Source organism: Megalops cyprinoides, chromosome 4 (genome assembly GCF_013368585.1).
Source record: "Megalops cyprinoides isolate fMegCyp1 chromosome 4, fMegCyp1.pri, whole genome shotgun sequence".
Taxonomy (NCBI): domain Eukaryota; kingdom Metazoa; phylum Chordata; class Actinopteri; order Elopiformes; family Megalopidae; genus Megalops; species Megalops cyprinoides.
The window spans coordinates 23,499,105-23,525,143 of NC_050586.1; the positions used below are offsets into that span (position 1 = coordinate 23,499,105).

Consider the following 26,039-nt stretch of genomic DNA (forward strand, 5'->3'; position numbering starts at 1 on the left):
GGGGGGGGATGCTGTATTCCTGATGATTTGATGATTTGCAATAAAGAGTGTTGATTCCTCAAAATGTGCCATTGCCTTTACTTATTAGGTTATGAACCACTGCAAATGATGCACCAAATGAGCTTTACTTGGGTTACTAGGTAATTGTGTGTCTGCATAACGTTCTCAGATACAGTGGGTTCATTAAACAAATTAATGGCTTTTAGCAGAAGTCATGGTTAGCTTGGCGTAAATCACACAGTTGCAATATGTAGACTGGGTTTAAGCTCAGAGCCTACACTACACTACTACATTACATCCACTACATTTTCATCAGGAAACTCAAGAAAGCCTAAAAGGCAAGGTGGGTCAGAGGGATGAAAAACAGGTGCTTGATATAAAAAAGGCTGGAAGCAGTATTTGGTACAAAAAAGCTAAACCCACAAAAAAAGCTAAACCCAGAAAAACAGTACAAACAAAACCGAGGTAATTTGATATGACACATCTGCAGGTAACAGCAGTCCATGGCCTCGATCCAATCGATTCTCCTACAGTCACTTTCCACAGAGAATAATCCATGAGTTTCCCACAATTGCCTATGACACTCAGCTGCTGAAAATGAGTGGCTCACAGAGCAGGGAAACGTTTGATAAAGGCAAAGATCTGGCCATTCTGTTTCTACAGGGTGTGTTTCTCCTCTCCTTCAGCTTCCCTGGTCCCCCTGTATGATCACCAAGTCCTTACAGAGCAGTTCTAAGTTCCTCTGTTCCCTCTGTATGATCTCCATGCGCCCACAGTGCAGCCCTCAGCTGCCCTGGTCCCTCTGTATGATCTCAAGGTCCTCACAGTGCAGGTACTGTGGCTCAGGGGGATCTGTCCAGGTGTGTGGCGGCAGGCTGTTCAGGCGCTGTGGTAGAAAGCGCAACAAGGCAGTGTCGTTGAATACATCCAGGAAGCGTGGGGAGCAAGGCAGGGCCGTTTCCTCACATGCACTTAGCACCTGGCAGCGCTGGTCAAGGGCAAATCACACGCTGCTTGAATAGATCACCTGCCTTTCACATCACACAAACAAACCGGTTGATTAACACCTGTCAGCTAGTACAACTAGTAAAGAACTTCATTGGATCATTATATGCACAACTGGAATAGCTTTGTCATGACCTCTCAGTTTGAAAGTTGAAATTTGTCACTTGTATTTGAAATGTGGAAATTCAAACATAGGAAGATACAGTATATCTTGAATAATATTTGAGATATGCCTGTCTGCCATTTTTGTGAAAATAAATGATGGAGACTTATCTTAGAATCACAATACACTGGCAAGATACACTACTGACACAGCAGAGGAAAGGATACATCAGCAATGAAGCTGTAGTCTCTCTGAAGTTCTCTCTGGACCATCCTGAAATAAATGGACACATTCATTTAAGATCACACTGGTCATGTTTAAACCCTGGTGACTCATATTGCTGAGGCTTTTTGAAGCTAATTTATATGGGTTGAAAGAACAAAGGTTTTGGTATTCCACCTTGGGAAGGGGATCATCACAAGGACGAAGCACCACTTTCCTATTAGAAGATACCAACAAACTTTCTTTGTCAGGGTGGACATCACTAATCACTCAGCCACTGAACCTGTGCATTCCTTTTGGTCCTCCACTTCTGAACACACTGAGAAAGAGCACAGCACCTGGTGGGGAGCTCACCTCTCCTGAATGCCGCGGAAGCTGTTGCCCAAGATGGTGAGCCGAGGCAGGGCTTGGAGACTCCAGTTCTTCCACAGCAGGTTATTGTACAAGGCCTTCCCACAGTGCATCAGGTAAAAGAGCGTTGGCCTGGATGCTGCCCTCTTCCCCTCCTGACACAGTCACACACAACACAGGATGTCATGAGGTCATAGTGTGGCTGGTGCCATTGGGATGTATGAGCAGGGATCTGTGTGGTTCAGAGTGGTGGAGCATGCAAAATGCTTACCTCATTCTCTGATAATACAGTGAAGCCAAGGGTCTTCAGCACCTCACACTCCACTGGAGTGAAGACAGGGTCAAACACACTGCAGTGGCTTGGAGGAATCTACAGGAAAGAGGAATGTTACAACTGCATCATCCTAGGTGAATCTATGTGGGAAGGGGCATAAACACACTGCACTACTGTGCACTGAGGGGCATCAATAATTTGTATTGCCCCAGTAGAGGTCTGTTCCCTTAAGAGGGAATATCAGGATACCACTTAATACTTTGATATAATATGCAGAAATATAAGGACCGAACCTTCATAAACATGTCCTTACCCTTAGTGTGTCCAGCAGCAGTAGCAGCATAGCCAGCTGGTATCGAGAAGAGATGCAGGAAGAGAAGCTTCCCAGCCCATAACATACACAGTCCAGCCCAGTGCTAGAGGGGTCACAGTCGCCCTCTAGGGATGACACAGACTCTGTGGCCAGGCAGCGTGATAGCAGCTCTGAGACAGAATAGAGTGTGTTGGTGCTAAAAAATGCAACATGACCAAATATTACAGTATTACAGTCAGACACAGTCATATTGAAGAATATAAAGGCTGATGGGATGTGTGTCCAGGTTAGAAATGTCATTGTTAATGTTTTATTAGTGTGTTCTCATTATTAACACTGCTGAAGGAGCATGGTTTAACATAGAACAACCAGCACAGGAACACAGATAGGATGACCCAGCTGGATACAGGAGGTTCTAAATGTCCTTGATAGAGGACAGATGGAACACTAGAGCTGAATAGTCGGTCTCCACAGAATATCTGTGATTGGTTTGTGCTGCTTATGACCTAGTTCTTCTGCAACCGTTGCACAAAAATGCATTCTGATGCAATCGACATTAATGTCACAATCACATTACTGTCAGCTTTCACAGTGATATGCTAAAATATTCCCTGTATAGTCAGTGGAGGGTTTGCCGTACCTTTCCACTCCAGCCAGAAATCTTCACACCTCAACTCAGTCCTAAAGAAGTGAGACAGAGAAAATGTGATGTTCCTCCTTCAATAACTACCATTTCAATTTAGACAAAACATGATTCAATTTTCTCTCAGTACTATCATTCCAGAGGGCTTACTGCAACTGGAAGCTCCCTGTCAAGCACTATATGTTTTGCTTTTTCAGCAAGATAAGCAAACGTTTTAGCAAGCGTCTGCAACTGAGTGGGCAGTTCCTCGTGTGAGATGTTAACTGTTCGAGGGAATATGGGATAAAATTCAAGTGCAGGAGGCAGGAGTTACAGTGTCTCACACAGCGTCTGTGAGTCTCTGCTGGACTCTGATTTTGTCCACTGAAATTCCTGCATCTTGGTGGTCCGGCTGGTAAAGCTTTTCTCTCCGCGCTGCCCCCTTGCGACGGCGTGCCTGTTGCCACTCTCCACCACTGTCTGCCATTCTGCAACGACACCATGCCTGTGTGATCAAAATCACCTTCAGAACAGTACCTCATCAGACATACTCTCCAAATATCCCACCACACTTTGAAAACCTCCTGTTAATATAGCTACCCGCCTACCTTAAAACTTGAACAACTTTAGCTTGGATGCCAGCCAAAACAGCCCACAAGTACTAACGCACAGAAGCTCCGTTCCATTGAAACGCTGTATAATCTTGCAGTTTACAAGTGAAGCCGAGACAGTACACAAGCACGCTCACCTCTCAAACCCCTAACATGTGATGCTGCACAGTAAAACCCCCTGGCCGTGTCCTCCAGAGCCTAGAAATAAGTTCCGTTTAGCTACACACTTTAGACGTCTGTCATTGTATGAATAATCCAGCAATATCACGGCACTTGCAAGAATAGATTACGGATAAATATTACCTGCAGAGTTTCGAAGTTTTACGTTGGGGCACAGTAATTTCCCAAATTCCCGAACGTGAATATGGAACTATTATTTGTCATTGCGAGTGTCGGACGGGATCAAATTGAGGTCGGCGTGACAGGAAGTGATTGTGTTTACGCGATGGTCGGTTCAATTTCAGCAAAATTAGCGGGGCTCGTCTGAATTTTTTTTTTTTACACCATCACGCTTAAAAGGTAGAGTACTCATTCATTAGTTAGCATGTTCAAGTGGATCGGAAATGTGTGAAGCAAACCTATAGAATGAGCTAGCCAGTTGTCTTAGATTAACAGTTAATTTAGCTAAAACTAGATCGGTAATGTTACCTCGTCTAGATGCATCTTTTTATGTGAGGAATAGGTTAGCAAGCTTTTCGTTTTCATGGTGAACTATTGACTACCTAGTTGCATTACTTACTGGTCTCTAGCATTAGCTGATCAGTGATTATTCGAATTATCGGCGGCTGACGCTTCTGATTCACCATTAGGAGATCCATCATGTCTATGTCTCACCTGTACGGGCGAACGGGCGATGGAAATGACGATGGAGTGGAAATTGAGAATTTCGAGGTAACGGATTGGGATTTGGCGAATGAGTTCAACCCCGACCGCCGCCGGCACCGACAGACCAAGGAGGAGGCGACCTATGGGATATGGGCCGAACACGACTCGGACGACGAGAGACCCAGCTTCGGGGGAAAGAGGTAGCTGCTGTCGTTGCATACTGTGTTCACTCAAAAATGAAATAGGTGCTTCCAGTACTGGTGTTTTAGGTATATGTTCTTTCCAAAAGATATCGTCATCCTCATCTTACCCAATTCAGCAGCTGTGTGTTCTGTAGATTAGTAGAAGATAGGGTTTCTCCGATGTGTCAGAGTCTTGCAGCGTCTTTACTTCTGTGTCCAGGGCCAAGGATTACACGGCACCGGTCAATTTCGTGAGTGCAGGTCTGCGCAAAACTGCGGCAGAGGAGAGACAACAGCAGCGGGGGTCCGATGATTCGGAGACAGAGGGTGACGGTCTCCCACCCCCGCCTCGCGAGGCTGCTCCCAAGAAGTTGCAGACGGTACGGGTACTTGCCTTACTTCACTTATCTGTGACACCGAATGACGAGGTAATACAATAACAACATCATCCTTGCTGCCAGAGTCGAAACCAAGCTCGGGTGTGGACGTCTTTACAAGTGTTAAAAAAAAAACTTCAGCCTTTTTATCTTTTGAACAAAAATGGGTACTTTTTACTGAGTGTCTCTATTAAGATGTTGCTGTGTGTGTATGTGTGCAGGGTGGGAACTTCAAGAGTTCCCAGAAGACTTTTGCTGGTGGCATCAGGCCAGGACAAGATCTGGGGCACTGGGAGAAGCACACCCGTGGGATTGGCCAGAAGCTGTTGCAGAAGATGGGCTACATGCCGGGGAAAGGCCTGGGCAAGAATGCTCAGGGTAAATGCCATGAACAGCATTCATATTTGAAAGATTTACAGTACATTTACAGTCTGCATATCAGTTTAATACATTATCACAAAAATGTATGTGTCTGCTGTGGTGACTATGGGTTTGTCAGACTGCGCAGTGGATTGTTGCTTGGGTCTGTTTTGCAGGTATTGTGAATCCAATTGAGGCCAAGGTGCGGAAAGGGAAGGGGGCAGTTGGTGCATACGGCAATGAGAGGACTCAGCAGTCTCTGCAGGATTTCCCAGTGGTCGACTCGGAGGAGGAGGAAGAGAAGGTGAGTGCAATGAACCACAATTCCTGACAGCTTCAGGACATGCTGTATCTAAGCTATGGTGCCCCTTCAGCTGGTAACACTGAATCCCACAATCAGCCTTATTCCCCACAAAATTGTGTACCATGACAGATTTTCATTTTGGGGAAAATATGTATTGATACTCTCCTTTGAAACTCATTCTCACACACAGTTTCCTTGATCTCACCAATAATTAACCCATCATTAACACTTGGTGGTAAACTCTCCTTTTATTGGTACATGAATAGAGTTGAGAAGAGATCCAAAGGACTGTGCATCATAAACTGTGCATCATGCTCCTTTTCAGTGAAGTCATTCTTGTGTCATTCGACTGTGTCATTGTAGAGATACTACATATGGCAGAATCTGTAGCATATCTCTGTTTCTAACCAAATACAAACGTCAGACTCCGAACAATGAACATTTCTGTTGTTAGTGTACAAAATACCTGGGTCTATGCAATTCCCTATGGCACTGTTTTGAAAGATTGTCTTTAGGTAGCAGGTACCACTTCCAAAAAAGTGGACTTGGCATGTTTTGTTCCAGTTGGGGTAAACTCACTGAGTGATAAGTGAAAGCTCCCCTCACCATTTTACCAAGCGAGAATGTAGCAGACTGCTAATGATGTCCGTTCTCATTGTACTGTTTTGTCTCACATGTTAATATGTTATGTTAATAGACTGCTCCTCTGTTACAAGCGTCTTATTGCTGTGTGAGCTGTTAAAAAAAACAGATTCATTGATGATGGTACAGTAATCCGAGCAAATGATTAAAGCAAATCCTGTGCATCTGATCGCTGCTCAGGAGTTCCAGCGTGAGCTGGGCCAGTGGCGCAGAGAGCCAGGCGCAGGGAAGAAGAAGCCAAAATATTCCTACAAGACAGTGGAAGAGCTAAAGGCCCGCGGCAAGCTGGCAGGCAGGAGCATGACAACCCCAGCTGGAGAACTGCCCCAAGTCAAGGTGAGGGAATGCATGGGCCTTTCTGCATGTGTATGGATCTTTCCATTTTCACAACATGCGATTTTGAGGGGTTCATAAAAATGCTGTTGCACTGTATGTAGATGTCTTGGGAAGAGGAATGCAGTGCACATCTTGTACTGTATATGCGTATTGGTTTAGGTGATCGACATGACCGGGCGAGAGCAGAAGGTTTACTATAGCTACAGCCAGATAAGCAAGAAGCACAGCGTGCCGGAGGAGGTGCCGATGAGCGTGTCCACCCGTGACCAGAAGCCCTCCGGCTTTGCGCTGCCCGAGTTGGAGCACAACCTGCAGCTGCTGATTGATCTGACAGAGCAAGACATCCTGCAGGTAAGGTCCTCAAATCTGCCCTCAGCTACTCTCCCACTAACATAATTGTAAGCTGTTAACAGCTCTTGACAGCATGGGGTTATCTTGTAATCCCCATCCTGCCTATGACCACTCTACGTTTTGGATATTCTGTAATAGTATTTCCATTTTTCTTCCCCTGTCTCTGTTTCTGCCGCTGTGGTTGCCCCTCTCCTCTGTCTGCCTTTCCCGCTGCCAGAGCGCTCGGAGGCTGCAGCACGAGCGTGACATGGTGGTGACCTTGTCGCACGAGAGCACGGCCCTGCAGCAGCGGATGGCGGAGGAGCAGGAGGCGCTGAGGCGCCTGGAGGGGGTGATGGAGCTGGTGGAGCGCTTTGAGGCGGCGGAGTCAGCGGGAGGGGAGAGCCAGGACGGGCCTCCCCTGACGCTGCAGGAATGCGCGCACATCTTCGAGACGCTGCAGAACGACTTCTACCAGGAGTACAAGGTGCTGGGTTTGGGCGACCTCGCCGTGGCAGTGGTCCACCCCCTCCTGAGGGAAAAGCTGCGGGGCTGGGACCCCCTAAAGGTTAGACAACCAGCGTCCTCACAAGACATCAAAAAACACAACACACACTTAAGAAAAAGTGAATGAAAGCTTATAAATATGTGAATGGAGAATCTCAAACAAGTGCACTGCAGCTTTTCAGTTCACCTTTTGTTTTGACAGTTGTGACATTCTGCTTTACTAACTGGTATGGTAGTATGTGTGTTCTCTTCAGAAAAGAGGTTTTCACCACTGGGTTAGTCAGTAGGTTGATTTACAATTTTTCTCAAACCGCTTAATAAAAATTGTTCAGAAACATTTGCAGTTGTCTCTTCAGATGATACATGTAAGTCACTGATGTAAATGTATTTTATATATCTGTAATATATTACAGACTTAAGTATGGTTTATGTGCCAGGAGTTTGGTAAGCAGTCTCACTTGACTCTCTTCCTGCAGGACAGCACACAGAAACTGGAGGAGGTGGGACAGTGGCGAGCAATTCTAGAGTCAGGGCAGTCCCACCACAGCAACCCTGACAGCTCCCAAATGGACCCATACCACAGGTACGTGTGACATACCTTTCACACCTTGTTGGACCCGTCTCTCTCTGACATTGCAGCCATATAGGACCGAAAACCTCACCTCAATAGATGGGTGTAAGTGTAAATTCTGAGTCAGTCTGTTGCTCACAGATTAAAATGCTTTCTTGTGAAATAAAATCACTTTTATTGAAACCCCACCTTTGCTATCTTTTTGGTCCTCTTGCCTGCAATAGCAAGACTACACATGGGCCGCTTCATGCCTGAACAGAACTGTGTTCTTTAAAGCAGTTCAGGTCATATTAGGAACCTTCTTTATTTTGTGTAGTTATTTCAGTTGTCAGTGTATGCTTGTGTACAGGCTGCTGTGGGAGGTGTGGGTGCCTGTGATGAGGAGCACAGTGTCCCAATGGCAGCCCAGGAATGTGGGCCCCATGGTGGACTGCGTGGAGAGCTGGGCCCCGCTGCTGCCCCTCTGGATCCTGGACCACCTGCTGGAGCAGCTCATTTTCCCCAGACTGCAGAGAGAGGTAACGAATGCTGCACACTGTCACACATTCATGCGCCACAAAGTCACTATAGTCACCATACAGGAAGTATCTATTTAAATGGATATCCAAAACTGAATGCTTGACTATTGCTTCAGTACCCAGTGGTTTTTAAAATAAATTCTCATTGTAATAAATACATGTAAGGAGAGTATTCTGTGATGTATAATCAAGCTGAACTGAAAGATTTTCAAACCAAAAATTTTGAATTTTTTGTTGTTGTTGTTGAATGTACCCTCCTCATTCCTTCTCTGGGCCAAATGTGGTAGTTTTGGCATCCCTGGCATAAAGAAATGTAAACAAATTATAAAAAATATAACTAAAATAAATTCTACAAGACAGATGTTCATGGACTCAATCACAGACTGACTGTCTTTACAACTTGCACTTTTACTCCTTTCCCCTCAAATTCATTGCGCCCCCCCCTTCAGGTGGAGAACTGGAACCCCCTGACGGACACGGTGCCCATTCACTCCTGGCTGCACCCCTGGCTGCCGCTGCTGCAGGGCCGGCTGGAGCCCCTGTACCCTCCCATCCGCTCCAAGCTGGCCCACGCCCTGCAGCGCTGGCACCCCAGTGACGGCTCTGCCCGCCTCATCCTGCAGCCGTGGAAGGAGGTCTTCACACCGGGAGCATGGGAGGCCTTCATGGTCAAGAACATTGTTCCCAAGCTGGGTGAGGCCCCGTGCTTCCGCTCATGGCACCTCTACTTCCTCCTTCAGACATTACACTACATCACACTGTTGGCCTAGCACATCACCTGGTTTTTTTACACCATTGTCAGTTATTCATCTTATATGTTCGGTCAGCAGGGGTTGGGATTCAGTAACGTGATTGTATCCTATGTTTTCACATGCCAGGGTTCGTGATGAAGAAATGTTATCATGCTTTGATGAGACAACGTTGCAGTTGAGTATTGACTTCTCTTCTTCTTCTCTCTCCTTCTCTCTCTACAATAGCCCTGTGCCTGGGAGAGCTAGTAGTCAACCCTCATCAGCAGCACATGGACCCCTTCCACTGGGTCATGGACTGGGAGGGCATGCTGTCTATGTCCAGTTTGGTTGGGCTTCTGGACAAGAACTTCTTCCCCAAGTGGTTACAGGTATATGTATATGCATGAATGAGTTAGTGTGTGCTAGCACATGAATGAATGAGTGAGTGTGTCTGTGCTTGAATGAGTTACTATGTGTCTGTACCTGAATGACTGAGTGTGTGTCTGTGCCTTAATCAACGTTTGTCTGTGCTTGGACGAGTGAGTGTGTGTCTGTGCTTGAATGAGTGGGTGTGTGTCAGAGTAAGCACGAGCAAGTGAGGGAATGTTGGTGTGACCTTGTGTGTCCCACCATGTGTGTCCTGGTCTGCAGGTGCTGTGCTCCTGGCTCAGCAACAGCCCGAACTATGAGGAGATCACCAAATGGTACCTGGGCTGGAAGTCCATGTTCTCTGACATGGTGCTGGCCCAGCCACTGGTCAAAGAGAAGTTCAACGAGGCGCTGGACATCATGAACCGTGCGGTGTCCTCAGGAATTGGTCAGTTTGCCACTCAGTACACATCCAGTGAGCTCTATACCACGTGTTCTGTGGGCTGTAGACTTGCACCACATCACCCACCACACAGCCAGCCTCAGCCTCCATCTTCACCAGTCTCTCTCTCCTGTCCTCAGGTGGGTACCTTCAGCCTGGCGCTCGAGAAAACATTGCGTACCTGACGCACACGGAACGGCGCAAAGACTTCCAGTACGAGGCCCTGCAGGAGCGGCGTGAGGCGGAGAGCGTGGCCCAGCGGGCCATTGGGGCGGCCGGCGTGCCCACCAACTTCAAAGACCTGATCCAGGCCAAGGCGGAGGAGAACAACATCGTCTTCATGCCCCTGGTGGCCAAGAGGCACGAGGGGAAGCAGCTGTACACCTTCGGCCGCATCGTCATCTACATTGACCGCGGCGTGGTGTTTGTGCAGGGGGAGAAGACCTGGGTTCCCACCTCACTCCAGAGCCTCATCGACATGGCCAAGTGAGGTCTCAAAACACACAGGAACTGGAACACACATATTTTTTTATTATCGTTTCTGACTCTTTTTGTGCTTCCTTCTGGGAAACATAGTTTAAGAGCCCTGCATGGAAAATCTATTTGATGTGTTTTATGACGGGTGTGAATCTGCAATACAAATCGCTTAAAAAGTGGGGAGATAAGGAATTGCAGGTGGAAAAAGTTCAAATTCAAATGCATTAGGAATGAACTATGTTTCTCAATAAATGTGTGCTTGTTTTGGAGACCCTGTTATATTTCATAAGTTGAAAGTAGTTAAGATGTGGTGTAGAACAAGCACAGATTTATGCATTTGTCTAAAGTTCTAATATGACAAGATTTTCACATGAGTATTTTTTGTGGGAGTAGAATAAAATAATGTTTGTGTCTGTTTGTTAGAGGAGAACAGACTGGAAATATACTCCTGTAAACTGTGATTGTGTAAATAACAGGATTTTTGACGAGCTCATCATTCAGATTGACTCTTCTAAGCAGTGAATATGTTTTCCCTGAAGGCTCAGCACTCGTTTGACCACTTTGCTAATACACAGTGGAACTAGCAACAGCAAGTTTTTGTAACTTTGTGTAAACAATTTGAATTTGTATTGTTTTGGTGGGTCTGGTCACTGGTCATTTTAACCTATCAATGGTTGCAGAAAGGCTTTGTAGGGACACATTAAAACTCACCATTGACTTTGATCATATATTTGTTCTCTTTCATATTACAATGCAGTTTGCTCCATTGTCTGCTAGGAAAGTCATGTTGGATTTTTATGAATTTTTTTTATCACATGCAGTGCCTCACTGATTCCAATGTGAGAGTCTGTCTTTGGTACGTGTCTTTTGGAAAGTCTGTCATTCCTGAACAATATGTTGCTCATTATAGATCCAATTTTTAACAAGTAGTTTCCTGGACTTGTAGAAACTTTCTCAGACCTCTACATAACTGTCAGTCTCAATCCTGGGTGGGTGGTTGATGCCTCTCCCCTACAGTGTCCAGTTTTGATTAGGAAACATTTATGATTGGTTTGGAATATCACCATCTTCTGGAAAATATTATTAAGAAGTGTGCTCAGACCCCTAGTCAGGAGGTGGTTTGAGTAGCCTGTAGGGGTGGTCTGTCTCTGTACCTACATAATTTTGTGGGGCTGCTTGAGAAATGCCCACTCTGAGAAGACTACACCCATTTATCCTTCATTATGACAATTTCACACATACTTGGTAAGGAAGGGTGAGATGAATTTAGATGAGAGGTATAAGGTTTGGAGGGCTCTCCTCCTACAATCCTTCTTGATCATATGAAAGACATTAACATACTCTGTAAATGTTACATTATTGTCATTTCGCAGATGTCCTTATCCATAGCAATTTTACAATTTTACAATTACGTTACACAGTTTTATCCATTCACATAGCTCTGTATTTACTAAGGCAATTGTGGGTTAAGTACCTTGGCCAAGGGTCATCAGCAGTGCCCCTGTGGAGAATCAAATCAGCAACGTTTTGGTTACAAGCCGTGCCACACTGCTGCCCACATTAGAAGGAATACTGTCTCAAGGACAATGCCAAAGGTCGGAAGTGGTACGCAAAACTCAAAATATAAGTAAATTCATGTCAGCAATAACATTCTATACATCTAAAATAATTGATAGACAACTGTACTCCCCATTTTTGTTGATTTTTTAGCTGAAAACATTATAGGATATTGTAGCGAAGGGCAAGAGCAGTCACCCCACCCGGCCTCGAACCCGGGTCTACGGGGTGCCAAACATGCGACTTTGACGCCAAAGAGCCAGGCTCGTTGGTATGGCAGTCAGAGCGCATACTCAACTGTAGTGACGGCACTCCATCACACTGCCCTCCCCTTCGGGAAGCGCGCCCATGCGCTTCACGCACTATGGCGTCCCTCACGCATTCTCTTGCTGTACTTCTCCCATCCCAGGGTGCCCTACTCACCAGTGCTTCACCCATCTCTGGGGTCCCTCACACCGTGCTTCACCCATCTCTGGGGTCCCTCACACACCGGGGTCAACTAAACCTGGGGGTCCCTCATACAGCTCACACACCAGGCACGCCTCCAATGGCCTCGCGTCAAGCCATCCCACTTTTGTCACCATTTGTAGCGAAGGTCAAGAGCAGTCACCCCACCCGGCCTCGAACCCGGGTCTACGGGGTGCCAAACATGCGACTTTGACTGCGACGCCAAAGAGCCAGGCTCGTTGGTATGGCAGTCAGAGAGCATACTCAACTGTAGTGACGGCACTCCATCACAGATATGCACACTTGAGTGGAAGAGAGATGGAGTGGAGTACAGAAAGTCCACAACACCTGTGGCACAACAAAGGGGTGGCTTTGTATGGCTGTAAATTTCTTGTGATCAATGCCAAAACAACCCAGGGGGCTCATAACCACTTACTGCTCAGCGAAGCCACATTTATCTAATGCTTATCTCCCAGGGATCTTCCAATCAAAAAGAAGTTTCTAGTCAGCAGCAGCCATGTAGGGAAGAGACCACACAGGTCTCCAGTGACAGACTACAAGGTGTGTGATGACTGTAACGAATGTGGTTAATGGACAAGTCAACAGCCCAGCAGCACATACAACTATCTGCATGTGACTGTACATCAGCAGCACCATAAAATGTGCATTTATTCACATGTAATACTTTGTGGGTTGATTACAGACATGATAAATTGTGCTCTGTTGCCCGATACAGTAAAATTCCTTTCGGTCAAGCAATATTTTTCACCATGTCCATTTCACCATGTCGACACCACCAGTGCTGGTTATAAGTCTGACTTAGTACACGCATATCATACTACTATTCATGTGACAGAAAGTGAAATTCAGAGCACACATTTAAATCCACAGGTTCACAGAGATCTTCAATATAAAAACACAGCTGGTTATATTCAATGAAAATGAGAATGTATGAATCTCAAAAAAGTACCTATGCTACAAAATTTTCTAAACTCTGCAGTTCTTCATATTTGTTTTTTTCCACTGGATGTCTGGACATTTTAAATTGATGCTAAAAGGCTCTATCAAGTTAAGGAGTGCTGGTTCCCTACTCTTACTGTAGGAAAGCACCACAGTGAAAGCGGTATGAAGTGAGGAATCTCACAGCTTCCAGTAAATCTCATCAGGGTGTCAACTTTTGCTGTTTACTGTCAAAATAATTGGAATTGTTCTAGGTGCTGAAAACAAATGTAGTGTAATTACATGAGGCCAATCACAGAATATTATACTACTGATTCATTGACAAGAAACCACCAGACTTTTGAATATTTAATCATTGTTTGGTTACATCAGTTTTCCAACAACGGTCCCACAGACACAGAAGAGGGAGAGAGTTGGGAAAAGTATGGGAGCATTTCACTGAGAGATCGTGGCCGTGAAATAGACACTGTTTATGGTTGGCCTGATAGAAGGAGGGAAATGTTTGATTTTGGTCTTTCTACATAGGTCCTGACATAAAAATGATACAAGCGAAAACATTTCCAATTACAGCACCAAATGAAAACGACATCACGTTGCTCATCAAGATTCACAAATATATCCTTCACAGACAACATTCAATTTATTGATCCTAACGATCCTACAAACACCTATAAATTCCAGCACAGATGGGACTTCCATTGCACTGCATTCGGGACCATAATAGATTTTACCAGCTGTATCCTCTTATCCAAGTAATCTACTTTACAGATAAACACTCACCTGTTTGGCATAACCAGCACCATGACTGGCTTCTGTGAATGGGGCTTATGCAATTCAGAACATATTCTTCCCAATCTTTTTAAATACCAGACATTTCTATCAGGATTAAAATAGTAATATTCTGATACAGATTTTTTTTTGTTTCATGCTAGTTTTAGTGGCACACATTTTAGTGTAATGGATCTGCACTGTTTATAGGACTCAAATTGCGGTGGGCTGACCACAGAACTCAGCTTTAAAACAGGGAGAGAACATTAGAGAACAGTAAAGTCAGAACGCGAACAAAAAGCAAAAGGCTGTAATGACAACCAGCTTAAATCTCCAAGCGACGCCTGGAGCATCCCTGATTGCTGCACAATGGAAGTCTTTATCCTGCCGCATGTTGAGGGTGAGTGGGAGGAGTTGTCCTACCCAGCCACGCGGTAGTTGGCATGGATCTCGGGCTTGATGTCGCACACCATCTTCAGCAGGTTGCCCAGCACCGCCTCACGGTTCATCTGGTAGCTGTTCTGGATGCCACCCATCTTATCCATGGTCTCCTTGTCTACTTCCACCGCGGAGTTTCCATGGGAACCCAGTGCCTGGGGGACAAGACGCCGTAAGCACCTTATCTTTACACCTTTCTCCACTTGCTCACAGTTGCATGCGTCAGCCACCTCAACAACCATGGCGCTGCCATTTTGGGCCCTCAGATACAATGTCCGCACTTGCTGAAATCTGACTGCCTTCCCCCGTTAGTCATCTGCCTGTCCCTCTGCTATAAGAACCCTCAACAAGGGACTGCTGATTCTCAGCCTAGGGGTCCCAGGGGTGGAATGAGCTATTGACCTCATCCAGAACAGCCATCACTCACCAACTCCACTCTCATCTCTTCAGTGTGTGCCTGGGTTCACCTGACTCGCATTTGTCCTAACCTTCCAACTAAAATCTAGTGCATATCTGCCATTTTTGTTGTACCTTCATCCAAAACATAGTCATGACTGTGATTAATACTGCAATTGCTTAGAAATTTCTGTTCACAGAATATGATGGGCCCGTGTTGGCTTTTAGGCACTGCAGATTATGTTTTCTAATTTTATATATGTATGCTGTACTGTAACAAGTCACTCTGGATAAGGGGGTCTGATGGATAGACAAACAGACAGCTTCTTCATTGCCCTCCAATTGATTCTTTGAGAAACTGTTTTGGGGAAGCTGAAACTGGCTAAAGTACCTTTTCTGACTTCCTATTTCTTCCATTTTGTCTTAGTGGTAATATAACGAATGAGAGAAGCTAATGAGTGGGTTTATTTCATCCTATCTGCTTTGCTGAAAATAATTTCCAAAGTCCATTGGCACTGGCATCCACCAAATAAATGGTAATAAAAATGTGGTTTGAAACTACCCATCTAAGATCACTTGATTTTTGTATGCTTCTGCAGTGTTACATATCATGCAATACACATCACTGTGTCATGTCCCTAATTTAAAGTTATCATAGTGTTTGCCAGGTGGTTCTGTCAGACTCACCGCTGCCTCCTTTGTCTTGAACTCCTTCTCTCTTTGTAAACGGTACTGTTCAATCTCAGCCTGGGCCTCTTCCTTGGCTTGCTTCAGGCGACGGTTCTTACCTGGGTGTGCACGTGAAGGGATTAAAGAGTTATTACAATCTGTTATATGGTTATATGGTAGATTCAAGTGGGCACGTTGACTCTGGGAGTTGTTGTGTGAGTATTGCCCCACACAGAAAAACAGGAACTTGGAATATCCCAATACAAAATAAGGGGAAACTGACTAAATTTGCCAAAGATCAGCAACAGAAGTGAGGCTCAAGAGTGTATCTCTTCTCATTAGTCCTGTGGGAGGAGTGAAAGATGAAGAAAATGAAGGGCAAACATGGTACTATCTCAGTTTCATCTGAAGCTTGTGATATACCAGGCAGTGTAGCCCCTCAGTACTGACTTCCACTGAAACAGGCTCTACATTACACCAAATAAAGCCTCCAACTACTGTGCCATGCCCACACTTCGGGACCTGAACGTTCTCAGCTTTGGGGCAGTTCACAGAAATGATCCCTGAACAGTTTTCCCTTGGAGGGCTGACAATTAGTTTTGGTTACCTTTTTAGCCATCTTAATAGCTAATAACATACACACATCTGACGGCAAAATAGCTATTTTATTTAGAAAAACGGCAGAAACTGAAAGTATGATTTATCGATCTGACAAAATGGCGCAAACGAGCCGAACGAATCTACCTGTTAGCAAATTATACAGTATGAACAGCTAGCAAAATAAACGGCTTTAGTAGTTTTTGAACTAATTAAGCCAAGTCGCTAGCTGTCTTATAATAAAAAAAATCGGTTTACGAACTGATTACCTTTAGCTAGCAATAATGAGCCGATAATAAGGTAGATGGCTGGTTATCAGTCTAGCTAGTATATTCATTCATAGCAATAAACATCTATAGGGCGTTTACATAAATTGTAGCTAATAGGTATAGTAGATAGACAGATACCTAGTTAGCTTACGCCCGCCGGAAGAAAAGGTCATTCATCCTCCATTACCCACAAGAATAAAAACATACTACAATGTTTATTACTTACGTTTCCGTGCCTCTGCAACCTTTTCCGCAGCTCGCTTCTCAGCTTGTAATAGCTGTTGAATTCCCTGAGACTGGCTTGCCATATTCAGCTGTACGATCGTGCAGAACTGTAGTGAAAACGGTAACGTATGGATGGGTCAGTACGGCCGGTTGGCAGAGGTCGATGAGCATAACACTGGAGCCAGCTGACAGCGCATCATGTGACATGTGACTTGGGGCGAGCGTGAGCAAAGCGGAAGAGTTTGATGGAGTTTGTTGACGTGCTGAACTGGCAACCATTGGTTCATTCCTAGACTCGACAGCGGCCACTACAATTTGACGTTTAAGGCCCAGAAAGCAATCTCGTCCTCCGCGATAGTTTTTATAACAAATTGACGGTGTTCTCGGTAGCATGTCAAACATTATGGGAAAAACAATGCGCGAGAATATTTATATTAAGGATGATCGAACAAACTGTCAGACGAGTCACCGAATCGACGACTCCCTAACTGGCCAAACGTGAACATGTATTTCTTTTCCATGGCAGGCAGAATATACAATAGCCTATATGTTAAACCTGAAAACGGCAACTGTGGGCTTTTCATTAAATCGACCACTGGGCATGTTGTTGATTATTGTTTAATGTTCCAACAATGTTATAACGAACATGCTCATCCCTTCTGTGATAGTATGGATCAAATCGACCTCGCTTTGAGTTCAGCATCACTAAGCTAGTTGTTTTTAAAATTTCAGCATAAAACCTTATCTTCTAACTTCATTTTCTATGTTTCAGAAATAAACCTGAAAAAGTAATTTGTTGTTGTTTTTGGTCAGTTTGCCCCAAACCATATGATAGTATGGGATTTGTATTCTGACATTAAATAGAAATCTTCTATTGATGTTTTCTTGCTGATCTTCTCCACCTTCACCCCAACCCCTATCACCAAATAATACTATATGAGGTGTAGAATAAAATTTGAAAAATGAAGTATATTTTGAATTGCAAATGAGTGGTGCCATTTGGGGAAGAAGAAACTATATTGGCTGCAGTTAAGGAGTACCATTGCCAGTACACTTAAACATGCACCTCAATGAAGAGAAGTCTAGCTGTGCTTGGAGCTCTTAGCTTCTTAATGAAGCTGTTAACAGCTCTGTGCAACATGCTGTAGGCTTTCCCTTTCTTCTACTCCCCCTCAACCATAGCCTGTCAAAATCCATTTTAAGAGGCTACCTAGAAGATTATTGTGCCCGTCATGGATGAATCAGTGACATATAGCACACCCACTTGCCTGAGTTTTTGCTTGTCACTGCATTTGTGTAGAGTGTCAATGTGCTTCACATCCTCCCCTCAGCTTATTCATCTTTGAAGTTAGAGTAGGTCTCTTCATTTTCCTACTTCTAAACCCATCCTCTTCCAAGACTCTTAGTATTGGAGGCTTCACATGCATCCCCAGAGGATGTGAGTTTGAAGTTAAAAACAAAATGCCAGCTACGTATCTAATTTTGTAACAGTAGACAAATTCTCTCACATGTCTGATTATTTTGCATTCATGTGTGTCATGCTGCAAACTGCCCCAGGTGTCTGCCATTATTTTATGCTAAATTCCGCTGTGAGAGCGAAGACATACACAGGACATATTAAGTATACATAGAATTGTTAGTCTATAAAATAGATAGTGATAGAATTTTGACCTGACTTGCACAGACCTAATCTGGGCTCTGATAACCCTTTTTATCCAAAATAATAATAATATTTTTTTTGTCCACTCATAAGACAAACTACATAAAAGATAAATTCAGTTTTTTCTAGCAACATATACTTCATGAAACAACTACCAGCATTGGGGATCCCAGGAGTTTCTCACCTATTAACATATATAATCATTTTGAATAAAAATCAAAATTCCCATGCATGTGAGTCACTATTTATTAGTTGATAGGTGAAAGATTCCTCAAAATCTGCAAACAATCAACCAATCCCTGACTATTTAAAAAACCCTTATTTTGTATTTATGCACACGTTTTTCAAGCTCAAATAAGTCTTCTCTCTTAATCATACAGTATTTAAAATAAGTAGTGATTTCACTTATGCAGGCTTTATCCTGTTATAATGTTCCCTAGAAATAAGTAAATGCCTCAATACTTTTTTTTAAGTGGGCAATGCCATTGCACCAAAGATTTGTTGAACTTGGGGCCTTCAGGTTCTTTGTAGGGGCCCTGGAAATCTGAGTGCACATTAGTAAAATTGATGTGATGTGCATCAATGCACATCTTCCTTAAGTCGTGTGAGTAGTTCATCCAGGGAGCGCAGTCTATGCTGAGGGGGAACCTCTGGCCGGCCATCTCCACCTCTCCGGTCAAGCAGGTAGCCATGAATGCCCAAGGAGCGAGCAGTGAGGTAATCTTTGACATAGTCATCCCCGATGTGTGCAACGCTTGTGGGTGGCACCCCACACAGCTTTAATGCTTGCTGGAATATTTCTGGGTCAGGCTTGGCCACTCCAGCCCTCTCAGAGGTCAACAGGAAGCGGAAATGGGACAAAAGCCCACAGCCATGCAAAATCCCCTCCAAGCGGTTGTCGAAGTTTGACACCACCCCGAGCTGCATGCCTAAGGACACACAGTCCTGGAGGGCTGGCTTTGAGTCTGGGAACACCTAAACACAAAACAAATGATAAGGATAATGATAATGTGGTTGATATAGCAGTGTACCACTGAAATCTATCTTGCCCTATAAACACCACTCATACCTACATTGATAACAGCATATACAACAATTCAAAATCATGTGATGGCTTGTATTCTTGAAAACTCCTCAGTTAAAAATAGCATTTATCTGTGGAAAAGGATAAAGACTCATCATGACATGAATGTGTTTCTAGAGCTGATAGCTCCAAGAGAATTACTGTTGCAGATTCAATTCAAAAAGACACTCCTATATCCAAATTTGAAATTCAGAATCATTACGGCTGTCATAGACATCACATGGCCTTTCCAGAAACAATTTAAGGCACAATGTTGACATAGGGTTTGCCCTAATTTCAACCTGTAAACCTGTAAAAAACCTAGGTAAAATTTTTTTAGACAAGGCTTACCCCCACACTAAAGAGATAAATTGATCTTATTAATATGATGGTGATGTGCTTTGACTGACTATTCGTCTGTACTGTATTCCAATGAACTCCACTGGTGAGAATACAGTGAGGTCTATCACTCTTTATAATCAAAACCAACCCCTTTGAGAACAGAGCTGATTGTCTCTGTACTGTTGTGGCTTTGTCACTCACCTCCCAGTTCTCAGGGCCACTGAAACCATGGTAGAGATTTTCTGCCAGCCTGTGCAACAGGGCTTGGTCCCTCACGCCACACTGCGAGAAGGTGTCGTACACCACCCCTGCCCACCAGGCCTGTCCCCCCATTCCCTGGTCCACTCCATAGTTTGGGTGCAGGCTGGAGTGCTGGCGGTAAGCACGACGGAAGGCTGCCTCCACCTCAGCAGCAGGAAGAGTGAGCCCTGCCCGCCTCGCCTCCCTGCAGTACTGCTCCCCCACTGATCTGCGAACTCGCAAGAGGGTGTCCTTCACATCCCACAGCACCCAACGCACCCCCCTGTGCATGGAACCTGCCAAGGAACATGCATATAGACAAGCACTTCGGACCCATCATGAGTAACAAACATGGATATCATTTCTTCCAAAATGTGGCACAGACAGATGGGTACAGGCATACGTAGCACATTCCCTGGAACAAAAAGACATGTTACCTCAGATGAAGTAAGAATAATTTCTCATCATATAAAAATGAGAAATATCCCGTCATATATCATTACAACACATACAAAATGTTATGATTATTTATTTATTTAAATTTAAATGGGGAATATAACTTTATATTAAACGTTATACTGTTCATGACATTATCAAATTCTACATTCTAATATCACAGTTTATCATCACAAATTTGCAATATGTCTGAATAAATAAAATGTGTGTGCACCTGCATGGAAATAATCATTGGATTTTAACAAGCAAGCAAAGTAGCCATCTATTTACAGTGCCTTTGTCTGATTAGACAGCTAACTAGAAATAATACTTTTATTCGTGTGAAACGCACAATTCTTGTGCGAAAATCAAATACAAGCAAGCAACCTTTACAACCGAAAAGCAAATGGAGCTAGACTGACATCGTTGTGAAAATAATAACTAACTATTGTTAACTCGTTACACAATTATATAATCGAATGCAGAACAGCTTTCACCTGTATTTCTATCTCTATTTTCTGTGCATATACTGAGTGGGAAAACTGGATTTGTGTTTACGTTTTTGACAGTTAAATGTTACAGCTAGCTAGCTAGCCAGCCTAGCTACTTGGAATTAAACGTTAGCTCACATTAAATAGCTAATTTATACCTGCTGACGGTATGCCAGTTGTCAACTTGTTTTCAAGATACAGAGTGATCTTGTTTGATACTTATCTAACAATTCTGTTGTACCACACTGAAGTACAAAATGACTGTAAGCATACGGTTTACAGGCTTCCAGACAACCTTGCAAAAATGTTTCGTGTGCACCATGCTAAAGCATTCCCCCGGAAACCTTGAAGTGAAACTAACGCGTTCCTTCTTTTTCCTCGGAGGGTCTAACAGTCTGCTGCAACCACCATAAATGGGTTTACCGCCAAGCACTGTAGTTATGCATGGAAGTGTGGGAAAGAAAGCTGACTGTTTTCTCCACCACCGTGAACGTAAACTTTCTACTCAGCATAAGCGTAAACTATTGCTATTTACACACGAGAGGGTATTCTGTGTTCTTTAGCGAACACCCTTGTCCTTTGTGGGAGTCCCCGCCTTTAAACATTGCTGTTGTCCCTGGAAACCCAAGAGTGGCGTTAGACAGACAACTTGTGGCATTACTTAGAAGTTGTCACAGCTATTATAACCAGCACAGGAAAAGAGGTAGGGACAGGGCAATTGTATGCATATTTGCAAATATCATTAACGTCAGACAACGTGTGGATTCCCTCGGCTGGGATAAGAGTCGGAAGGTCTGTGGGCGCGGGTTGTGACTCGGTACCATGACCCAACAAGGAGCTGCGCTTCAGACATACAACAACGAACTCGTCAAATGTATGTACTTTTTTTTTTTACTCTTTTTATCGCGCACTGTTAGCTAATTGGCTAGCTAAGTGTGTACTAGTAACCCCCAGTAACACCATCTTACTTGCGAAATACAAAGCTAATGGCATAGCTTTCCAAACTTATCAAGTTAGCTAGCTAGTTGATGAGATGGTATACTAATGTTAGCTAACTATATAGCCATCTTGCCAGAATCTATTGATTTTTCTTCATCCTAAAGTTTTAAATTGAGGTTAGTCAAGTTTGCTATCTGATTTGCGAAACGATGTCGATATTTTTTAACAAGTGGTGGGACTCCTGCAAAATTGTCCAGCATGTATGAGATAGTCCAACTGCCAAACCAAGTTGGTGAAACCAAGTTGGTTTAGCAGTCAGGGGTGAAGGTACAGGATTTATTGACAACATTTTGATATGAATTAGCCAACACACAACGCAGCACGATACATTCTGCTGCTGTTATAGGATTGATTCTGAGATTTGGTGGATATTTTCCTATTAAGGCCTAGTGTCTGTCTTTTTTTCTGCTGATTTCTCCCTTCACTGCACTGCATGGCTTTCTCCCCTCCCTCTGCATTTCTCCAAACTTCATACTCAAGGTAAGCAATAGTCACTGACCATTGTTGTGTAGAGACCATCTTTGTGTAGAGAAAGCAAACATTACCAAGAGTAACAAATATGCTTAATGATGAGAACGCATTCTTTGAAAGACCTGTTGATGCTGTTTGCTGAGGGAGTGCAACCGTGTTTATTTTACTCGTACTGGGAGTAGTGGGAGGTAGAAGTGGATACTTGTTAACATTTCATTACTCATGTCATGGCATCAAAAAGCCAGCAAACTCTGGGCATTCTTCAGCATGAAGAGGAGTGTGGAACTGAAGTCATTGGGGGGTTTGGGTGTTTCTGTTTTGTGCAGCTTGCGTTCCAGTATAGCAACACCCAAGGAATATTTCGCTGACAGCAGCAGCAAGGCCATGAAACTGATTCTGTGTGTTCAAGTAAACACAAAGCCTCTGACTTGTATAGAATTTTACCAAATTGTGCTCTAAATTTGATATTCAGCAGGTCTTAAACATTTCTTTTGTATACCTAAAGGAGAGTAATATTAATTTAAAAATACTTCATTTATGCTTAGAATGTTTGTATATGTAAGTTGGTAATGAAACATCCAGTACAAAGTCCAATGGAATATTATTGAAAAAATTTGAATGCTTATTTACCAGTTTGGTATTCAACTTAATGGGTTTTGGAGCTGACATTGAACCATACCTATGTACAATTAAACTGTCTTTGTTAATTGTGCACATCAGTAATTAAATGAAATTTATTGTTGAGTATTGTAGTTTCATTCTATCTTTTCTGCCTTACTGCAGCTGGAAAAAACTTACCTACATGTAATTCAGTGGCATTTGTAGTTGTAATGTTGATTTGGCTTGGTTCCCGAAGGCCTCATTAGTAAGCCTCCTAAGCCTCCCTCAGTTTCCTCCCTGGTCAATTAGGCAGAAATGGCTTGAGTCAGCCGTGTGTGCCTTTAAGTTGGTAAGCATGCTGTCTTTACCACAGATACAAGCATAAATGATTTCATCCAGATTTAGCATAGATGCTGTCATTCCTGTTACTACTACTGTTATTATCATCATCTGCATCATCATCATTGTTACTGCGGCAGCTGCCATTACTCAGAACAACTTATAGCATAACATGTGTGGATATGCATTAGCAATTGCAAGTTAAAATAGTGTTAGATCACAAGAAACCAACACACGGGCAATTATCCAATACGTAATAAAAGCACATGATACATTTTATCACATTGGATAAAGTTAAGGACCCTCACACTAAGTATTCCCAACAAATAGAGTAACTGGGTCTTTTTGCTGAATGGAGACTTAACTGCAGGGAGCTTACCTGTGATGCATTGAAGTTCGTGTCATACGACAATCACACACAAGTCAACACAAACCTGTGACTGATTTGTCCAGGCATCGAAGATCTGTGCTCAAAGCGGGACCAACTGAACAGGCAGATCCAGCAAGAGGAGGAAGAGAAGGGGCGCCTGCAGCACGACATCCGCGTTTTGACAGAGAAGCTCAGCCGTGTTAACGAGAGCCTGGCCCGCCGGCTGGCCGCCCGTGCAGACTTTGACCGCACAATCGCCGAGACCGAGGCTGCCTACATGAAGGTCAGTAGACTGCTGCCTGTCAGGTATATTCCAGGACTCGCTAATACTCCACTACAGTCTGTAAAGCATCTCTAAAGTTTAAGTACAGTACTGTCTCAAAGTGTGTTCAGCACTGTTAGACTATGAAATTGCACTGTTTTTTGGGAGTTTTTGAAAGAATGCACCTCCAGGTCAGAGTGGGGAGTCACAGAATGCTGGGTTGCAATAACATTACAGTTTCAGGCTATGTGTAATTACTACCCCATGGGATAGTGTGGGAACTGCGTCTCCCAAGCTGCACTGATTAAAAGACAACAATAACTCCAGCTGCACAGACCCATTCGCAGGGTGGTGTGTGTTTTGATGGTAGTGGGACTGGCTAGTTTGTGTGACTTGCCTTGGCAATCTAAGTGAAATGCAGCATAACAGATACAAAAAGGAAGAGCCTGCGATTGTGTGTGGCCAGCTCTTTTAATATTAAAAGTGCCCTGAATCTCCTGCAGATCCTGGAGAGCTCTCAGACTTTACTCAGTGTGCTGAAGCAGGAAGCTGGAAACCTCAGCAAAGTCACTGACCCCAGAGGAAGTAGCTAAGACTACCTACTTAACCAGACGCCACCTCAACCTCCACCTCCCTTTCAAAGATGTCCAGACTCACTCAGCTTTAAGATCACTAAAGGAGAGAATATGTAATATATTCATGTATGTGTGTGTGTGCATTTAGGTATGAATTTCTTTATGTATGTTTGACAATGTTTTTGAGTACCTTTGATAGAATCTCTTTTTTTAATCAAGTAATAAACTAATTCTTTAGCAACCATGTGCTGTTTTGCTGTAGGATAGTTTTGATGTGTGGTTATTTCAGTGTCTGAAGGATAAATTGACCTTGACAGAAAAACAAAGATATGACAAACTCTTCCAGTCTGACCTCATAAAAGAGTAGGTTGGGGTTTACTTCCTAAATGAAATGTGAACACACCATAGTTATGAAAATCAATTTGGTATTTGAAATTTATTACTGGAATAATAAAGTCTGTTGGTATAAATTATGCAAAACCATGGATTTAAAGAAAGATTTACAGGATTCACTTTGCAAATTGTCCAAATGTCAGAAACAATTGTTTGCACTTCATGTTACTAATGACTGTTGGTAAGAAATGATATACATGACTGTATTACAGTTATAAAAAGTTGGGTCAAAATGATTTTGCATGCGACAACATATTGCTTTATGTTCTGATTTAACCCAAGATTATTAATAAATTAGATTTAGAGAGCAGATAGGCCCATGTATACAGTGTAGATTACATGGTAAGTATATGTAAGTATTTATTTCCAAATTAAACCAAAGTATATTGTTTGGACATATATGCTTATTTTATTAGGCCTGTAAGATGATTTCCAAAATGATCAAGATAAAATTTGTAATGAAAAAGACTAATCCATTGTAAATAGATTAAATAAAATAGTGCTAGGATAGGATTTAATCAAGGATAATTCAAAGTTAAAAATGCAATAAGGATCAATCAGTGATTTAAAAATAAATCTAAATAAAAACAAAATAAATGATCAAGATAAGATGCAAGTTCCTGTTTATTAATAAGACTTTGGCTTAGCTGGCTGGAAATCTCAAATCTTCAAGTGTCATGTTTCTGTAATGTACAGAATAGAAGCATATGGGGCTCATAATGTTCATTTCCTCTAAATCTGATTTATACAGTAAAATCACAATTTACATGGTCCTTTAATTGGACTTAATGTAAACAACTGAGGATACTAAAAAAGAAGCATGTTCTTCCTCAAAATGGATGTATATTGAAACAAATTTCACAATTACGTTTAAAAAAATCTATAAAGTCCTACAGAGAATGAACTGTTGAAAATGCAATATGACTATTATAATGCACTAAGACTCTGAGGGAAGTGAAAAGCTTTATAATATTGCTCTCATAAATGAAAGCACTACACTG

At 43.2% G+C, this 26,039-nt stretch overlaps 5 protein-coding genes across 5 annotated transcripts; 2 read left to right on the forward strand and 3 right to left on the reverse strand.

Annotated features, from left to right (window-relative positions):
• Positions 1–3: 3 nt before the first annotated feature.
• Positions 4–3,047, reverse strand: srrd (SRR1 domain containing). The gene is made up of 7 exons (XM_036526277.1): positions 3,042–3,047; positions 2,909–2,942; positions 2,269–2,438; positions 1,953–2,051; positions 1,685–1,836; positions 1,336–1,381; positions 4–979 (listed from the first exon to the last, which is right to left on the reverse strand). Exons 1-7 carry the CDS (start codon positions 3,045–3,047, stop codon positions 785–787), a joined length of 702 nt encoding a protein of 233 aa, XP_036382170.1. The 3' UTR covers positions 4–784.
• Positions 3,048–3,929: 882 nt separating this feature from the next.
• On the forward strand, positions 3,930–11,161 carry tfip11 (tuftelin interacting protein 11). The gene is made up of 14 exons (XM_036526954.1): positions 3,930–4,020; positions 4,311–4,526; positions 4,729–4,888; positions 5,107–5,263; positions 5,422–5,549; positions 6,372–6,527; positions 6,687–6,878; positions 7,096–7,425; positions 7,841–7,947; positions 8,285–8,453; positions 8,903–9,146; positions 9,431–9,573; positions 9,836–10,001; positions 10,136–11,161. Exons 2-14 carry the CDS (start codon positions 4,321–4,323, stop codon positions 10,483–10,485), a joined length of 2,508 nt encoding a protein of 835 aa, XP_036382847.1. The 5' UTR covers positions 3,930–4,020; positions 4,311–4,320; the 3' UTR covers positions 10,486–11,161.
• Positions 11,162–14,357: 3,196 nt separating this feature from the next.
• On the reverse strand, positions 14,358–16,989 carry LOC118776814 (V-type proton ATPase subunit G 1-like). The gene is made up of 3 exons (XM_036527398.1): positions 16,800–16,989; positions 15,726–15,826; positions 14,358–14,797 (listed from the first exon to the last, which is right to left on the reverse strand). The coding sequence occupies exons 1-3, from the start codon at positions 16,879–16,881 to the stop codon at positions 14,624–14,626; spliced, it is 357 nt and encodes a 118-aa protein (XP_036383291.1). The 5' UTR covers positions 16,882–16,989; the 3' UTR covers positions 14,358–14,623.
• Positions 16,990–18,761: 1,772 nt separating this feature from the next.
• hdhd3 (haloacid dehalogenase-like hydrolase domain containing 3) lies at positions 18,762–21,335 on the reverse strand. The gene is made up of 3 exons (XM_036527927.1): positions 21,188–21,335; positions 20,065–20,399; positions 18,762–19,433 (listed from the first exon to the last, which is right to left on the reverse strand). The coding sequence occupies exons 2-3, from the start codon at positions 20,392–20,394 to the stop codon at positions 19,038–19,040; spliced, it is 726 nt and encodes a 241-aa protein (XP_036383820.1). The 5' UTR covers positions 20,395–20,399; positions 21,188–21,335; the 3' UTR covers positions 18,762–19,037.
• Positions 21,336–21,450: 115 nt separating this feature from the next.
• Positions 21,451–24,712, forward strand: LOC118777251 (Sjoegren syndrome nuclear autoantigen 1 homolog). The gene is made up of 3 exons (XM_036528048.1): positions 21,451–21,903; positions 23,892–24,091; positions 24,574–24,712. Exons 1-3 carry the CDS (start codon positions 21,852–21,854, stop codon positions 24,661–24,663), a joined length of 342 nt encoding a protein of 113 aa, XP_036383941.1. The 5' UTR covers positions 21,451–21,851; the 3' UTR covers positions 24,664–24,712.
• The last annotated feature ends 1,327 nt before the right edge of the window (positions 24,713–26,039 follow it).

What these genes read in the sequence shown, in the direction of transcription:
- srrd (XM_036526277.1), bottom strand. An exon ending in TGCTGCTGGACACACTAAGG is followed by an intron (nt 2,052 to 2,268) that starts GTAAGGACATGT and finishes TCTTTCCTGTAG; the next exon opens with ATTCCTCCAAGCCACTGCAG. An exon ending in TTCCGCGGCATTCAGGAGAG is followed by an intron (nt 1,382 to 1,684) that starts GTGAGCTCCCCA and finishes CATTTATTTCAG; the next exon opens with GATGGTCCAGAGAGAACTTC.
- tfip11 (XM_036526954.1), top strand. Translation starts at nt 4,321, where the DNA reads ATGTCTATGTCTCACCTGTACGGGCGAACGGGCGATGGAAATGACGAT. An exon ending in GAGAACTGCCCCAAGTCAAG is followed by an intron (nt 6,528 to 6,686) that starts GTGAGGGAATGC and finishes GTATTGGTTTAG; the next exon opens with GTGATCGACATGACCGGGCG. An exon ending in CAAATGGACCCATACCACAG is followed by an intron (nt 7,948 to 8,284) that starts GTACGTGTGACA and finishes GCTTGTGTACAG; the next exon opens with GCTGCTGTGGGAGGTGTGGG.
- LOC118776814 (XM_036527398.1), bottom strand. Translation starts at nt 16,881, where the DNA reads ATGGCAAGCCAGTCTCAGGGAATTCAACAGCTATTACAAGCTGAGAAG. An exon ending in GGTTGCAGAGGCACGGAAAC is followed by an intron (nt 15,827 to 16,799) that starts GTAAGTAATAAA and finishes GTGCACACCCAG; the next exon opens with GTAAGAACCGTCGCCTGAAG. An exon ending in TCAAGACAAAGGAGGCAGCG is followed by an intron (nt 14,798 to 15,725) that starts GTGAGTCTGACA and finishes CTTGTCCCCCAG; the next exon opens with GCACTGGGTTCCCATGGAAA.
- hdhd3 (XM_036527927.1), bottom strand. Translation starts at nt 20,394, where the DNA reads ATGCACAGGGGGGTGCGTTGGGTGCTGTGGGATGTGAAGGACACCCTC. An exon ending in GTGGCCCTGAGAACTGGGAG is followed by an intron (nt 19,434 to 20,064) that starts GTGAGTGACAAA and finishes TTTTGTGTTTAG; the next exon opens with GTGTTCCCAGACTCAAAGCC.
- LOC118777251 (XM_036528048.1), top strand. Translation starts at nt 21,852, where the DNA reads ATGACCCAACAAGGAGCTGCGCTTCAGACATACAACAACGAACTCGTC. An exon ending in CAACAACGAACTCGTCAAAT is followed by an intron (nt 21,904 to 23,891) that starts GTATGTACTTTT and finishes TGATTTGTCCAG; the next exon opens with GCATCGAAGATCTGTGCTCA. An exon ending in CCGAGGCTGCCTACATGAAG is followed by an intron (nt 24,092 to 24,573) that starts GTCAGTAGACTG and finishes AATCTCCTGCAG; the next exon opens with ATCCTGGAGAGCTCTCAGAC.